The 15,729-nt window shown below is 47.3% G+C and overlaps 2 protein-coding genes across 4 annotated transcripts in view; one reads left to right on the plus strand and one right to left on the minus strand.

The window, feature by feature from the left end:
- The window catches only part of TRIM55 (tripartite motif containing 55), a 36,276-nt gene extending 27,392 nt beyond the window's left edge, over nt 1–8,884 (plus strand). For 2 of the 3 annotated variants that reach the window (XM_010405138.4, XM_010405137.4), the window contains one exon: nt 7,772–8,884. In XM_010405138.4, the coding sequence (XP_010403440.2) occupies nt 7,772–7,891 (120 nt within the window). In that variant the 3' untranslated portion in view covers nt 7,892–8,884. The remainder of the gene's footprint in view (nt 1–7,771) is intronic. The other variant, XM_019289019.3, reaches the window with a different exon arrangement.
- Nucleotides 8,885–10,020: 1,136 nt separating this feature from the next.
- On the minus strand, nt 10,021–11,844 carry CRH (corticotropin releasing hormone). Its single transcript, XM_039569610.1, is given in 4 exon segments — nt 10,021–10,698; nt 10,701–11,039; nt 11,218–11,526; nt 11,781–11,844. Coding segments are annotated over 4 exon segments (909 nt in total). The 3' UTR covers nt 10,021–10,501.
- Between the last annotated feature and the right edge of the window lie 3,885 nt (nt 11,845–15,729).

A 15,729-nucleotide genomic window follows, 5' to 3' on the forward strand; every position in this document is an offset into this window, starting at 1 on the left:
AAAAGCCTGTTATCCCTGGCTGCCAGCCAAGAGGTGCTGCGATGTTCAAACCATGCTACAGATGTCCAACACAGACATCATGCCTTTGACTGAGCAGAGAATGGGGATCTCATAATCCTGAAGGATAAGTGATCTGAATTTCTCATCGCCCTTTTCAATTTAGAGAGCACCCTATAAAATCTGCCTGAGTCTATCTCAGCCACTGAAGGTGGTGATTGAAATACAGATCAGTCACTCAGAGCACTCCTGGCTCAGCACTTCTGTACACAGAAGTGGTTTTTGTTCATGATGAAACACTTGCTGTATGACTTATTCTATTACAAAATGCCTTACCCAGAAAATACAGCTGTCATTTCCCCCATCAGTGCTGATGAGCCTCTTCAACGTCTGGCAAAGATTTGTTTTTAAAATAAATTCATTTTTATATTTATGCAGAATTTCAAAATTTAATTTGATAAAATAAATAATTTTATTTTTTAAAAAATTGAGCTGGTGCCTGCCAAAATGCAGGTCAGTTCCAAGCTTGCTTCTGGTGACAGTGACCGCAATCTGTACTCAATACCCTGTCAATACCTGGTCAATAACTGTAATTGAATCCAAAGCTCTAAAAGCAGAATTTATCACAGCTTCCTTGAACTTCACCTGGGAACAGTGTGAGATGGACAGAAGAAAGATTGAATTAATATCTTGCCCATCACTTGGCTGAGTGCTGTGCAAGCAGGCAGGCATTGCTAACAGGCAAGCAGAGATTACAGTGTGAGATTTGACGTGACAGACATCCATCTGGGAAGTCACGGGGCTACTCACTGAGCAATCTTGGAGTTTTGGAGCAGAGTTGTAGCTTGGATAATAGCTTCAGTTGCTGTGGTTGCAGTAAGGAGAAGATTCAGGCAACTGGAGACATGGAAAAATGAGCACACAAAGGAAAAGTGGTAGCAGCAACAGCTGATGAGAGAAAAAATGTTGTAACTGTGGCCGAGACTTTCTTTTTCTGTTATGTGGTGGCTTTAAGGAATGGCACCAGGTTGCTTTAGCTGACAATCCAGCTTTTTGTCCTGCACCTCCACTGGATTTGTCTCTCAGAGGAGCTGTGCTGTGCCCACAGCTCACGTACACCACTCTCACCCCCTGCACACTTACAAGAGCCCAAGTCAGTCATTCACTCACAATGTGAGCGGCACAGGATGAGCCTCCAAGCATGGGATGTGCATGTCTACACACCTCAAAGCTATGCTGGCTCTGTTATCTGATCCCATGAATGGAGCTCCAGTGTGAATCACAGTCTGAACTATCACTCTGTGTCATTCATTAGATTTACAAAAGTGCCATTTGCAGAGGAAGAAAAAGCTTTGATATACAAAAGTCCATATTAGTCAAAGGAAAGACTGCCTGACAGAGACAGACAGGACATTAAACCATTACTATTTTTGCCACTTCTCCCTGAAAGCTAATACCAAATTTTCTAGAACATGGATTAGATTGGTTACTGCCATGGAGAAGTTCTTGGAAGGTCTTTACTTCACATTTAACTTGTTAATCTGAAGTCATATCTATTTGTCTGACAAAGCAGCAGTAGGAGGAAGAGGGAAGAACTGGTAGCCATGAGTGGCACTGGTGACCAGCGGGTACCACGTGACCAGCACTTACTCCTGCAGCCTCTCAATATGATCCTTCCTTTGCTAGACAGTTCTCCAGCAGGGCTGGGAGCGAGCAGAAGGGTAGAAGGCTGATTGATCAGGAGGACCCAAAAAACCTTCACTCCAAGAGGAATGAAGAATGATGTGGATAGATGCAGGACAGACTGTCTGATCATGCAGCCCTAACATTCACGTGTTTTTAAGACTCTCCTCTTGGGTTTCCTTCATTTTCCAGGACAGTGGCAGGACTAGGTTTTATGCAAATGTGTAGTTAATTACTCTCAACAAAAAGTTGGACCAATGATGTGCAGCAATCAGTCAAATATTACACAAGTATGTTATTTCTGCCTTTTCTTCGAGTCATGAAAAAAATAGGTGACTTACATAAGGGAACTGTATTTCATTTGTCCCAAGTAATATTGAGAAGAAAGCTGCTTTCCCACACCATACTCTAATGCAGTTTCCACCACAGGTTCAAGTGTCTGGACCTCCATGTCCCATCGGAGGTGTGTGGAACCTATACCAAAATAAGCCAGTTGTGCTGTTTTCCTCTGAAATATATTTGATGTCTTTGAGATCGTTATGTAAGAGACTCTGCATTAGGCATTATCTGCATAATGTTAATTGTAGTATAATGATGATCTATTGAAGAAAGGCATTTCTTCCCTATGGACTTTTAAAGTTCATTACTGACCACTATTAAGAGAGTGATATATCTCGTTCTGTGACTGATGGAGCTTGTCTGTGCATATAATTTTGTCTGCTACCTTATGTATTTCTGTGGCAGGTAATTGTAGCAATTATTTTGGAGAATGCTCTGTTGATTCCCACTGATAAAAAAGATCCATGCAAAATAAGCAGCCTCTTAGCTTTGACACAATATTGTTGTGATATACGTGACAGCTGCCAGGTGTTATGCTGAAGGAGCTAGACTGCATAAAAATATGAAAACAAAATGCTTGAACTAAAGTTTAAACCATTTAAAAATAACCTGTTGTGCTCCCTTTGTTTCCGCTGCCTGGAAGTGTTGAGTGCCAGAAGTGTAACACTTGACATTTGAGGCAGACAAACATAGCCTACAGATTCTGTGATTGCTTTGCAACCAGCTAGCATTTTTTAATCATGCCTGTTCTTGTCAACACTGGGGGTTGTTTCTAAACAAGCCAGCTAAAAATGGGAATTAAATTTAATTTCTTGCTCATTTTCTGAGGCTACAGAAACCCTAGAAGCAAGGAACCTGTATTTTCACAGCTTCTCTCTCCAAGACCCACACTTCCTAACAAATTCACACCCTTGCTCTCCTGCCGGATCAAGAGGAGGCAGTGAAGGCACTGGGTAGTTCGTGTGCCTCTAAGGGTGGGGATCAATTTTTTCCTCTGGAAGCAAAGGTGATTCAGGAGTTTCTGGCCAAATGGCCCTGCTTCTTATTGCTGCCCAGATGCCACCACTTACAGGGCATTTGTGCTGAGGCAGCTGTTTGTTGAGCTGTGCTGAAATCAAATCATTCAAATGATCCAGGTTTAAAAATATCTTCCTTCACCTCAAAAAAACCAACAAAAAAATTAGTGTCATTCCAGTGACATTCCCATTCTTAGCACAGCCCTTCAAAGAGCTGTAGCAATGCAAATGGGCAGTGAACCATGGAACCAAAGCAGGAAGAGGTAAATGGGGACCCAAGGGGCAGAACCTGCTTTGGTTAGCATTATTGCTCCAGAAAACATTCATATAAATTGTAACCGCTTCATCCATCTGCGTTAAAGTAGATTATGAAGCCATTCAGCCCTTCACCTTTCCTCCCCACTTCCTAAATTTAAGAGTTTGTGATCTTGTAAAAGTAATAGTGCAAAGTTCTGAATTCCTATCCAGGAGTTTTCTGATATCCTGAAATAGTTGGCTGGAATCTTTCTCGTGTAATTGCTTAAAAGCCAGATCTAGTCTAACCCAGTCACCCGGAGTGTCTCTAGAGTCAGTAGAAAGAAACAGGTACCTCCAGAGGGCAATCCACTTCTTTGAGGATGGCACAAATCACCCTCTGGTTGTGCCTTTCTCTAATCACTCCCATTAGAGGGGATGAATAGAGTTTGCTTGAGTGGATATCTGGTTTCTGGATGACTAAAGTTTATCAGTATAGATCCCAGCCTTGGTACCTAAAAGCTATGGAGATTCGTGCTGGTAAAGCAGAAAACAATGTGTAGACTTCATTGTATTTCAAATACCTAAAGGGCCTAGACTGCCTATTTTTCCCCAGCATAAGTAGAATAACTTCTGGGACCTAATAAATGAAAATGTTATGATAAACCATCCCATTGACCTCTTTCCTTGTGTCCACACCTTTTTACAAGAACTTTATACAGATTTAAGCAGAGCCCTGCTTAAGGAAGCAAATGAAAGATGCTGAATATCTGCAACTTTGAAACGACTCATCAGGCTCAACTCTGAGATCCTTATACTACTTATTCATGCAAATTCTAGTGTGCCAGATGCTGAGGAGTGCTGAATGGCTGCTCAGTGGGAGTTGTGGTTACTCAGCACCTCCAAATAATTGGCATGTAAACTCCAGCCTGGACTTTGCTTATGGGAAAAACAAAACCAGCCATCAGTCATGCACAGTGTGCTTCCCTCCCCACTTCATGAGCTGGCCTGGTGAAAATTCCTGGTGCTTATTGAAAGCACCATCTGATGTCACTCAACACCACAGGGGAAAACATAAATCAAAGTGTAAGTATTCAGCACTCTCTCAGCATTGGCCTAATGTAATTAATGTAATCTGAGGTAAACACTTTAGTTATTCCTTATTACTTTTAGGGACCCAAAGGGTTGGGACTTGTTATTTTAGGTAATGTGAAAACCGAGCCCTATCCGTGAGATCTCCAAGGCAAAGATAAAGCTCAGGTAGAAGCTTGACAACAGTTACCTAATAGCAATGGACAAACACAATAAAGTGTTGAATCTGGACTGTCTTACAGGCATGTGGCAAGGGTTGTGCCATGCTCAGCACAGAGCTTTCCTCTGGCAGCAGAGTAGGGTTGCAGTAACAGGGAAATCAAGATAATCCAGCATGAGATTATGAGGACCTACAGAGCGGTCAGATGCCTGAATCCCAGTGACACTGAGTAGACCTGCTTCTGCATTCTGTCTTTCACAATCACAGCCTGGTTCCAAACAGGTCTTTTTCTGTAAAATCTACAGCTGAAATCTTTGTCTCAGACAATTCCAGCACACTGTATAACTCTGAGTTGTGTGGGCTGCTGTTGGAAGGGAAGAATGGATTTAATAACCTGGACAAAGTTGTTGCTGGCGCCTTTTGATGGTTTCTTGTCTTACATGAAGAGAGCATACCTCAGTCACTGTATGATTCAGAGACAAACACTGAAGTGTCACAGGTGTGAAAACACAAGCCTAAGAGCCAAGTAATGGCCCTACTGTCAGTTTTGTGCTTGCTTCACTCCTGGCTGGGTGTGATGGAAAATGATTGGTCGTGGAAAGGCACATCAAGGTATTGCAGACTGGCAGCCTGCTGAGTCCAGCAAGGTGCAAGGAGCAAATGCTTCATCCAGCCAAACCCAGTGGGAATGCGTTGGAGTTCCAGCATTGTTTTGCTGACACAGAAAGATGTCATCACAACAAAATATGAAGGAGTTAACACATTATGAAATACAGTTTTGGCAGTGATGCAGACAAAGATTGTTGTGCTTGAAGTGCAGTACCAGCAGCACTGGTTAACAGGGTAATGTAGTCAGCTTGCCAGTCTAACTCATTACATTGTGCTTTCTTTCTACTTATATATTGGCTCCAAATCCTATGAAGCACCCAGCATAACTTTAAACTCGTAGGTAGTTCTTTGCTTCAAAGTTAATCTTGATTTAATGTAAATTTCTGGATAGTGGCTGGTTGGAAGAGCAGGTGGAAGTGCTGAAGGAAGCCTGCCTTGCATCGGAAGAGAAATTACAAGGTACCAGTGTGGGTTAAAGAAAAAAAAGAAAAAAAAAAAGCAGGAATTGTGTTTTAAACCTCTTGCCAGTCCTAGTCCTTTACAGGGTGAGAAGTGAGGAGGGTTTTCCCATGCCTGCTTACACACACTGCTGAGGGCTTGGTGCACAAAATTGCACAACCAGTTTCAAAATTACTCTAAGCTAGTCCAGGCACTCTGACTGCCCTTCCAAAAATAAAGGCAAAATTTTCAGCATCACAAAAGGCTAATAAACCACCTACGCTCCTGCATCTACCAAGATCAAGAGAGTGCCAAATGCCTTATAACTCAGAAAGTCTGGCTGTGTATTTACTGCTGATACCTGACTTTTGTAATCAGGTTGAAAGATTTGCAATCAGCACTTTCCAGGGCTGAGAGGCAGATCTTCTATAATCAGGACTCAATTAGCTACCTGCCTTTCAGCTGAAGATCTGGCCCCCTGGGCCCAATTCTTTACCATACTTTTGCATAAGCCTAGGAGACAGCCCTTCTCACCAGCATTGCTGGAAATGGACTTTTGCATTCAAGTAGGCAGCTGTTTCTCCCATGATTTTCACCATGCTTGTGCACTCAATAAAGTACATTATAAAGTTAGCAAGCAAAAGCTATTTTTGTCTGCAAGATCCCTCTCCATAAAATTTTTTTCTGGGTCCTGTATGTTGCAGTGAGTAGCAAAGAATCTAAGTCAAAGATTGGTCCACATTTCAAATAGTAAAGCAATTTCTCAGGTAATATTTCACTGAAATAAATAGGGCTGTTTCAATTTAGAGCAACCAAGGATCTTGATTAAAATGGTACTGTGAACTCTAATTAGATATAAATAAAGAAATTGGGATCTATTTCTCTTCATACCTTCATGCTGTCTTGTTTGTTGGTGACACTTAAATAGGTAGTAACTGGAATGAAGCCCAACAGCCAATTTATGCTTAGCACACCACTAGTTCTTACTTATTCCTGTAGTACAATTTAACAGTAAGTACTTACAAAAATGCTTAGGAAAATCATCCATCCCATGCTTCAGTTCCTCACAGGCAACCCTGCTTCGATGTTTGTTGCTGGATGTGTCTATTAGCAACACTGCTTTGGTAACTTTCTGCTTTAGGACAATTCTACAAATGATCGAGATGTTAAAATTCAGAGTATACTACTTTGTCATTTTCCCTCTATTGAGTAGTATGTTGACATCAAATAGTTCACCTGAGATCATGCTGAAGTTTCCAAAGTAAGCTAAAACCCTGCACAAAGAAGACTGGCATCAAGACTGGTTTAATTTTAAGAATGTACAATAATGCGTGTGCATCTAGGAGCATAGAGGGCAAAAATATCCTGTATATTGCAAGTTAAATTGTGGTTTTAATGATGAAGACACGAGGCTTTCCTTAGCTAGCAAATCACCCATTTTTATATACTTTATCTTTAATAGGATTTCTGATACTATCACAAAGCAGTCTTCATTCTTTGCCAAAGGGATCTGGAACTAGTAAAATATTTCTGCCTATTACACTGGTCTGTTAAATATTCAACTAATTTTAGAAATTCCTTTTATTAGCAGCTACAGTATATCATGTCCAGATTCCTTTTTCTACTCTAAGTGTAGGATACCTATGCAAACAAAAGAGGGATATAAACGGAAGTTTATATCTCTGTATTATTTATTTCCTGTTCCTCATCTGAGTTAAATTGAAGTGAAATAAATATTAGAAGACTTTAAAGAAAAAAAAAAAAGAAAACACTTCCAAGGCAGATTTCATAACAGCAGAACAAGTATCATTTTGAGTGGCAATGCACTGGCAATAGCATTTGGCTCTGGTTCACATCAATCTGGAGGCCCAGCTACACAAGCCAAGCTGGCTCAGGATCCCTTCTGAACCGGCATTTATCACCTTCGGTGCAATAATATTCCAGAGGTCAATTCAGGACTAAACCCTTTCCACAGATGCAACACGCTCACCCAGCATAATCCTACTCAGCCACTGATCATGGCAAAAATCCCTCTGGCTTCTTTGGCGTTAAAAGTCCGTCTTAGCTTCCCAAATTTCCATGCTCCCTGCCTTTTGCCTTCTTTCCCACTTCATTCTGTTTCCCTGCATGTTGTGAAATCTTACGGATCTTAATGCAATGCATATTTTCTTCTTCCATTTATCAACCTTTCCTTCCTTTGCAGACTGGTTCTGAACCATACCCTCAAGGACGAGTGGAGGAAGCTCCCGTGAGCAGTGAGAGGGGTGACGAGCCGGCTCGTCATGTCTTCTCCTTCTCCTGGTTGAACTCACTGAATGAATGATGACTCACTCTGGCTGGCTTCTGGTGTGCTTCTCCTCGGAAAGACCGTGAGCACAGGCAGCCTGGCTGCAGTCAGCAAAGAAACTGGCCTGGAAAGGGACATCCAAGCAGGTTTCATTCCTAGGAACTCAGCTAACCTCCACATCGTACCCTTGAGATGACAGACCTGAGAGGGAGGGGAGCATGGGGACAGATTACTATATGTATTGTAGTCAGAGTGTTTTCCAATAATTTCTTGCTTCCAAGGGGAAAGAAGCATCACTACAGCTTTAGGCTGAGCACTGCTAGTGTTTTGTAACTCACTTGATGGCACATCCCCATGTAGGTGTAAACACTTCACCAATGTTCTTAGCTAAAATGCTGGTATGATATTCTCTAGTAGCATCCTTTGCCAAAAGAGTGCTTCTCCTCAGTATCCTCCTGCATCCCTGCTTGTCGGTGCTGGTGACTTCAGTGACACTATCATGTCCTTGGCAGCCCCGAGTCAGGGTTGTGTCTAACAGTACTGGTGCCTCCCAGGCTGCGGAGGCTGAACACGGGAGGGAAGAAGGAAGCTGCCATTTCTTCCTTTGCACTTGCTCTTCCTACTAAACCACAACAGATGACACTTACAGAAACATGTTATTTGTAAGGAAGATTCCCAGTGGCAGGAATGAGGAAGATGCACACATCAAAAGCACTGGCCAAGACCCCCACACAGCTCTGAGTAGGGCTCTCGGGCAGTTGCTGAAGTGCTGCCCAGTCTGTCCAGCCGTAACCTGTGTCTGTGTCTTCTCAGCCATCAGTGTGTGTACAAAAGGGGACATGTTCTTACATGAAACCAGAGTGTGATTAGGTGGTCACAGGTACTCACTCAAGGTTTAATCTGAAGCCCCTGTGCTGTGCTATAGAAAAGGCAGATGCTGTCTGTCCTGTTCCGTGTGCATTGCAGATGTTGAGCCATCAAATGAAATCAAATTTGTGTCTTAAAAGAAGATTTACAAGTTGTACTGAAGGCGACACTCTGTGATTTTTGTCACTGGGAGCAGGGTGTCAACACTCAGTAGTGTTTAAGAGAGACTGGCAGGCTGCCGGGAGTGCTTGGTGCCATAGGGGACCAGGTGTCAAGCTCTGCACTAGGGTTACGTGTGGATCTTTCCCAAATCCCCGAGCCAGGCCCTCAACGCACTGTTTTGGCAGGAGCCTGCGTGGGGCCATAAGGCTGCGCTGTGCCCCAGCAGGACTGGTGAGCTGGCAGTGCAGACTGGTTAGCAGGCTGTGTGGGGTCAGCCCCTATCCTGGACACCCGTCGCTACCGGCCCGAGTGACATCAACCCTCACTGGTATCTGTTTTCCCTGGAGAACGTTCCCTGGAAAACTCTCCTGCGAGAGTTTTCTAGGGCTGCACAGGCAAGCTCCGCGCAAAGCTTTGGAACTCCCACAGCCCAGAACGAGCGCCTCCCAGCACCGCCACCGCATCGCCTCCGGCTGCTGGAGCAGCTTTTCCCTGGGATTTTGGTTCGGGGTGAGGGATTTACTATTTTCTCTCAGTCGTCCTGGAGATTTCCCCCAGCTCCTCCCGGGAAGTTTTTCCACACCCACTGCCGCCTCCCTAGAGCCCCTGGGGGGGACCCCGCTTGGGCACCGCCGTCGGGACGGGGGAAGCCGATGCAGGGAGAAACCTGCCCTTTTGGGGTGCGGGGAGGATACGCAGAGCCAGAACGAAAACGCAAAAGAGATGCCGGAGCGCCTCACCGCTTCCCCATTGCCGCTCCCCGGCGGGAGGAGGCTGCCCGATCCCGGCCACAGCGGCAGGAGCCAGGAAGCCCCTTCGGGGGGCTGCTGAGGTGGGATTCGGCAGCGCTGGGGGGCACCGATTTGACCTCGACAGCCCGTTCCCGGGAGCAGCCTGCGCCGAGGGCGGCGGCGTGGGGCAGCCCCCGTGCAGGGCCGGCGGCGTCGAGGCGCGCCTGTGGGAGAGCCCGCGAGACCGGGCTCCCCGGGGCAGGGGGGGGGAACATCCCTGGGGAGATACAGGGCTCCCCGCGGCTCTGCGTGTCCACGGCCGCGGGTGCCCTCCCCGCCCTGGTAAGCGCTGAGGGAGGAGGAGCAGCCCTCAGGCGTCTAGGCAAGAAAGTCTATCAAGTCATCTTTACTTTGCAGCTTTTATTAAAAATATAAATATTAAACATTCTCTTACACAACCAAATCGACCGAGCGCTGAAAAGATGTTTTATTGTGAAAATGTTTACAGGAAAAAAAGTGGATTGAAAGTAGCTTACAGAGATTCCCCCTCCCACCTCCCTGCCCCCAGCAGAAAAGTTTTCTGTCTTCTTGGCACCATTTCTTCCAATGCTCACACATCCCTACGTAGCGATGGCACTAGAATAACTGGGAAATGGAGAAATAAATAAAGGTAGGGGAGGTTACGAACGACACTCGTGTTTCTGCACTTGGTACACGGTTGTGCATGCTAGTCAAGGGACAGAGGCTGTTCGGAGTACACCCTTCTAGGTTTAAAGCTATATAAAAATAAAGAGATGACATCAGAGCAGCACTATGGTACATCGGACGGTGTAATTATTCTTGTGCTAACTGCGGAATCTCTTTGGCAAGGCGGGGAGGGGCCGTTTCACTTCCCGATTATCTCCATCAGTTTCCTGTTGCTGTGAGCTTGCTGCGCTAACTGCTCGGCTCGGGCCATCTCCAAGACTTCTCGCAGGAGGTGGAAAGTCAGATCCAGAGAAATAGGGGGCTCCTCGGATCGCTTCTCCCTCTCCACGGCCTCACCCTCGGCTTCGCCCTCCTCTCGGCTTCCCGGCGAGCGCTCGGCAGCTGCTGCAGCTGTTGAACCGCCGCCCGGAAAAAGTTGCTGGCGGAGGCTTCGGGGTGTAGGTGGCTGGTGCTGCTGGAGGAGGCGGAGAAAGAGCCAACGGGTCTCTTGTGAAGGTTGCCCAGGCGCAGGAAATACTCTTCTCCCATGCGGAGCAGGACGGGCAGAGTTTGCTGCTGCTGCTGCTGTTGTTGCTGGAAGAAATCTGGCTGGTGCAGAGCCCCGGGGGCGGGTGCCGGGCTCTTGCTGAGAGCTCTGCACTCCTGGCAGGGCAGGAGGGCGACCAGCAGGATTCCCGTGGAGACCAGCAGCGGATCTTCATGATCGGGGCCCAAACCTGCGGGGCAAGACGGGAGACGGGGTTTGGGTTACAAAGCCGAGCCGCGGCGGCGGGGAAGGCAGCGAGCAGCCGGGGAGGGGGCGTCCCCGCCGCCGCTGTCCCGGTGCTGAAACGCGCCGCTCCGCGCCCCTCCGCGCCGCTCCGCGTTCCGCACACCACCCCCGGCCACGCTCACCCCGGCCCGTCCACCCGCGCCGTCGAGGCCGGCCGCTCCCCGCAGAACAAGCCCGCGGAACAGCCCCCGTGGGGCGGCTCCGGGCTGCGCCGGCAGCGGCTCCCGGGGACCAGGCTGGGCTGAGCCCCTGCGGAGAGTCCACGCGTGTTCTCGACCCGCGCCTCTTCACCCACCCGGGGCGAGGGGGAACGTGGGGGCCTTTGGCGGGGCGGCTCTCCCCACGAGCTGCGGGGGTTCGAGCGCCCGTTCCCCACTTCCCCACTCCTTGTCCGGCCAGGACAGTTCCCCGTATCCCGCGGGGACACCGCGCTCAGCCCCGCTCAGCGCAGGGCAGCGCATCCCGCTGCGCACCCGGGCGCGGCCCCGCACCTACCTGGGGCGGCGGTGGCGGCGGTGGGGCAGGGCGGGCGGCGGCGGGGACTCGGCGGTGCCCGGCGTCCCTTCCTCTCGCTCTCCCTCGGAGCCGGCTCCTGGCGAACTTGGGATCAGATTTGGTAGTAATCAGAGCCGGGGCGCGGGATTTTTATAGCTTAGACCCTCTCCTGGAATCACGCAGAACTTGCCTAATAAGCTGACGCTCTCCTGACAGCCCGATTGCGTGCCCCGATCTACTGCTGAATAAATCATGGGGGCCCGTCGGAGCGGCGATGGGCCGAGTTTCGCTATCGCAACCCCAAATCTCACGTCCAATTATATCAACAGATATTTATCGCCTCTGCAGTGACGTCAGCCGGGCCGGGGGCCGGGGAGCAGGATGCCCCCCCCACCCCATTGACAAAAATACTTGAATGAGATTTCCTAGCGGGCGCGTACTATGAGAGGTCACTCCGGGGAAACTTTCCACTCACGGGCCGGCCCGCGGGAAGGGACCCGACCCGAGCGGGGTCGGGACTGCTATCCCGAGCGATCTCCTCTATCCCCGCTCTTTCCCGGCCCCCCGGCCTCCGCCGCCTCCGAGCCCGCCCCGCACGGGGCGACAGTGGCGGGTCGGCGCAGGAGGCTCCGCGGGACGCGTGTTTTGCGTGGGTCCCCGTCTTTGCTCCGCGACCGAGCCGAGCCCGCGGGGAAGAGGCGGAGCAGGTGCCACTGCCGGGAGGGACCCACGGCAGCGCTGGCACCGGCGCTGTCAGGGACCCCGCCAGCGGGAGAGGGGGCGCAAAGCCCCCGGGGGTGGCGGGGAAGCCGCCGGGGCCGCCCGGGAGCATCTGCCGGGGCAGGGAGCGTCGCCCGGGCAGCGCTCCGCCCGCTCCTTCTCCCCTGCCCGCGCTGCTCGCCCCGGCCCTGGCTCCGCGCTGCCGGCACCCGCTCCCCCGGTCCGGCCCGTGCTCCTCTCCATTGCTTTCCCATTGTTTCCGAGGAGGCAACAACTGCTCTTTTTTCTCCTTCTCGACTCCACTAGCTGATCGTTCCCACCTCTTCAACGCCGTGGCCGTGTGCTTTCCCTGTGCCCTCCCCAGCTAAGGCACTCCCCTCCAGCCTGTCCCAATCCCACGTGGAGCTTTTTCCCAAGTGTTCTCCCATGACCATTATGTCTTCCGGCTCCAGACCATACTACACCAATGTCTTCACCTGGGTTTCTTGCCCTTTGATCTCTTCAAGAGGTAGTGCTGGCTATAGAAATAACTTCTGCCCAATACCCATTCCACGTGTAATGTGTGTTCTTCCATTTTTGCATCCCATCATCTTTGCCTCTCAGTCCTCCTTCTCCACTGCCTCAGTTGCAGCATCAGTTATATCCCTCCCCTTAAAATGGAGAACTTTACAGAAAACCTGCTGGTTTTATCTTGCCTAGACAAGAAACTGCTGGGGTCATGCACCTGAGTGTCTCCCATCATAATGAGGAGTTGGGACAGAACAGGTGGTCATATGCTATTGAGGTGAAGTAAGTGATAAATCTGAAATCCATTTCCTTAATAAAATAACAAAGTTAAACCCACTTAATGTATGAGGTTGGCCACAGTCCAGTTCTGAGTATCTCCTTAGAGATGCTCTACACTTCAATTTTACTTATACCTAGCTCCAGCCTCAGATGCTTTTGGCAACGTGCCAAAAAATCAGATCTTGTGTAGCATGAAGGAACACATGGAAAAATAAATAATAATACCAGAGATTTAGCTCTTCAATACCACTTTTTGCTCAGGCATTCATGAACTGAAATGTGTATTACAGAACAGAATATGTTGTGTAGCTAGTCACAGCAGCAGCTATTTGTATGCTTTTAAAGCATGTCAGCACAGCTTTCAGTGAGAACAAGAGGTTCAAAGAAACAGGAGCTAAATTCAATCATTTGATGGAAAATGTAAGAGGCACTTATTAAACTCAAACCCTTCAGATGCACTCTGGGGTGGATTTTATCACAGTGTCTCCATTTTTAGGTTTAACATACTCTTTAAAGACACAGAAACCTCTTAAAATAATGTGACCATAAATGTAAAGAAGGAAGAATTTTGATCCAAATAATATATATATTTTTTGGTGCTAGGGCTGAGATCTGGATAAGACAGAGCTGCCTTTCTTCAAAAGATTGATGCCAGTGAGAACTGGCCCAGGTTATGTTATGTTTTTAATAATTTAAATTAAATTTAAATTAGGTCTCTTTAGGCAGATAGTTTTGTCCCTTGAGGAAATCCGGGTATAGCAAATGCAACATAGAAGCAGGCTAGGGTCCTCAAGCTTTCACAAGAGCTGTACAACCTGCCAGTTTCCTCTCCTCCTTTTTATTCCTCACCTTGGCTCTGAGCAGGGTCTGCAGTGTCTCACACAAGCTTGTTTCTAAGCCAACATGGTCTTATTACCCCACTTTCCTCATAGCTCCTGAGTGATGTGTGAGAGGGCTTGCAGCAGTGCAGGGAAGACTGTGAGACAGTTGGATCTCTTGATAATGAGGAATATAAAATATCACAGGTAGATAAACCAAAAAGTACTTCCCTCAGCAGTTCAAATGCAGAACTGACTGCCTAGGAATATAAAAGTCCTTTCTCCAGAATCACTAGTTTTTGAGTGAAATCTCAGCTGTCACTCCTGAAGGAGATTGCAACAGAAGAAGTCTTGGCTTCTCACCAGAGGGGTGAAAGACTAGGAGGATATCAGGTACATCTGGATTAGAGATTTTTGTTTTGTGATATAGTTTGAGATTAGCATACCCTTCATAAGAAAAGTGTTCATATTTGACTCACTTTGCAAACATCAGGAGCAAACAGAATTTTTAGTGAATCACAAAATAACATTGTCTAGAAACAAAAAGCACTATTGAAGCCCATTTCCTCTCCTCTGACTTGGGTTGAGTGTTTCTGCCCTTTAGCCTTGGTGATCTCAAACTCAGGCACCTACTGAAAAGCAATTACAGCTACTCTGAGGTAGCTAAGGGAAAGAAAAAGCGTGCCCAGAGCCTGATGCACCCCACAGCAAAAGAGCACCTTCAGGTTTCTGGAGAAGTTCACCTTGTTCCCTTGTCTATAAAGGGAGTGCAGACAACCACCTTTGCCTGGTCACTGAATCCTTAGACAGCAATGTGAGGCGAGAAGAATCCCGTCCCCACTGATTGACCATAGCAGAGAGATCACACAGTTCTAAATATAGTGATACAGAGAGGGTGATGTTAAACTGAGGGCATGGCTCTTACCCCAGGTATTTTTGAAGATGTCCAACTACACACATAGAAGGACACACACTAGATGTAGATCAGCTTTCTACCACAGTGCAATATTTCGTTACCCCTCCAGCCTTTGTCAGAAGGCAGTAAGGATTTTTTGCATTGCTGAGTTCAGCAAACATTTCCACATCTCACAGTACTCCACACCCTTCACGTTATCCCCATCATTCTTGATCCCTGTGATCAGCTCTCTAACACGGGATCTTGCAGTTAGTGACTATTTCAGGTGAACTCAGCTCATCTCGCCCACTCTGAGATGCCAGCAGTCATGCACTGACACATGTGTATGTCACACTTCCATTTCACCTTTTTGTAGTCCTGATACAAAGAACTTTGTATCTGATAGTCATAAATATTATGGGTTCTAGGACCACTGAGAGAAAAAGTAAAGAAAAATCAGGGTATCTTACTATGCCTGAAGGTGATAAATCACTTTAAGAACAAACTACCTTTTCCTATTATTCCTCAGCAGACTGAATTTGCTAGAATACACATAGAGAACCTCAATTAAAGTGAGTTATAAAAATCAATCAAAATTAATCAATTAAATACAAAAATATATGTTGTAGGTCAGGACGAAAAACAAAACTGATAAGGATTTCAGCTATCTGTGCTTGCTTCTGACCGCAGAAGTCTTCAAAATTCTCTCATTCACTTTTAATTTCTCTTTCATTTTTCAATCACCTCCCTCCAGGAAGGAAGTCGCATGCTCCTGTCACAGAGACTTTCTGTGGTACACTTCAATCTTATAGCAGAGCTCCACCTATAACTTGTAACAGATTTTCCTACAGTCCTGTGAGAGAGAAAGGAAAGCACCTTAATTTCCCAAACTTTCTAGTGCGGAAAACAGCATGAGAGGG

Source organism: Corvus cornix, chromosome 2 (genome assembly GCF_000738735.6).
Source record: "Corvus cornix cornix isolate S_Up_H32 chromosome 2, ASM73873v5, whole genome shotgun sequence".
In the NCBI taxonomy this organism is placed as follows: domain Eukaryota; kingdom Metazoa; phylum Chordata; class Aves; order Passeriformes; family Corvidae; genus Corvus; species Corvus cornix.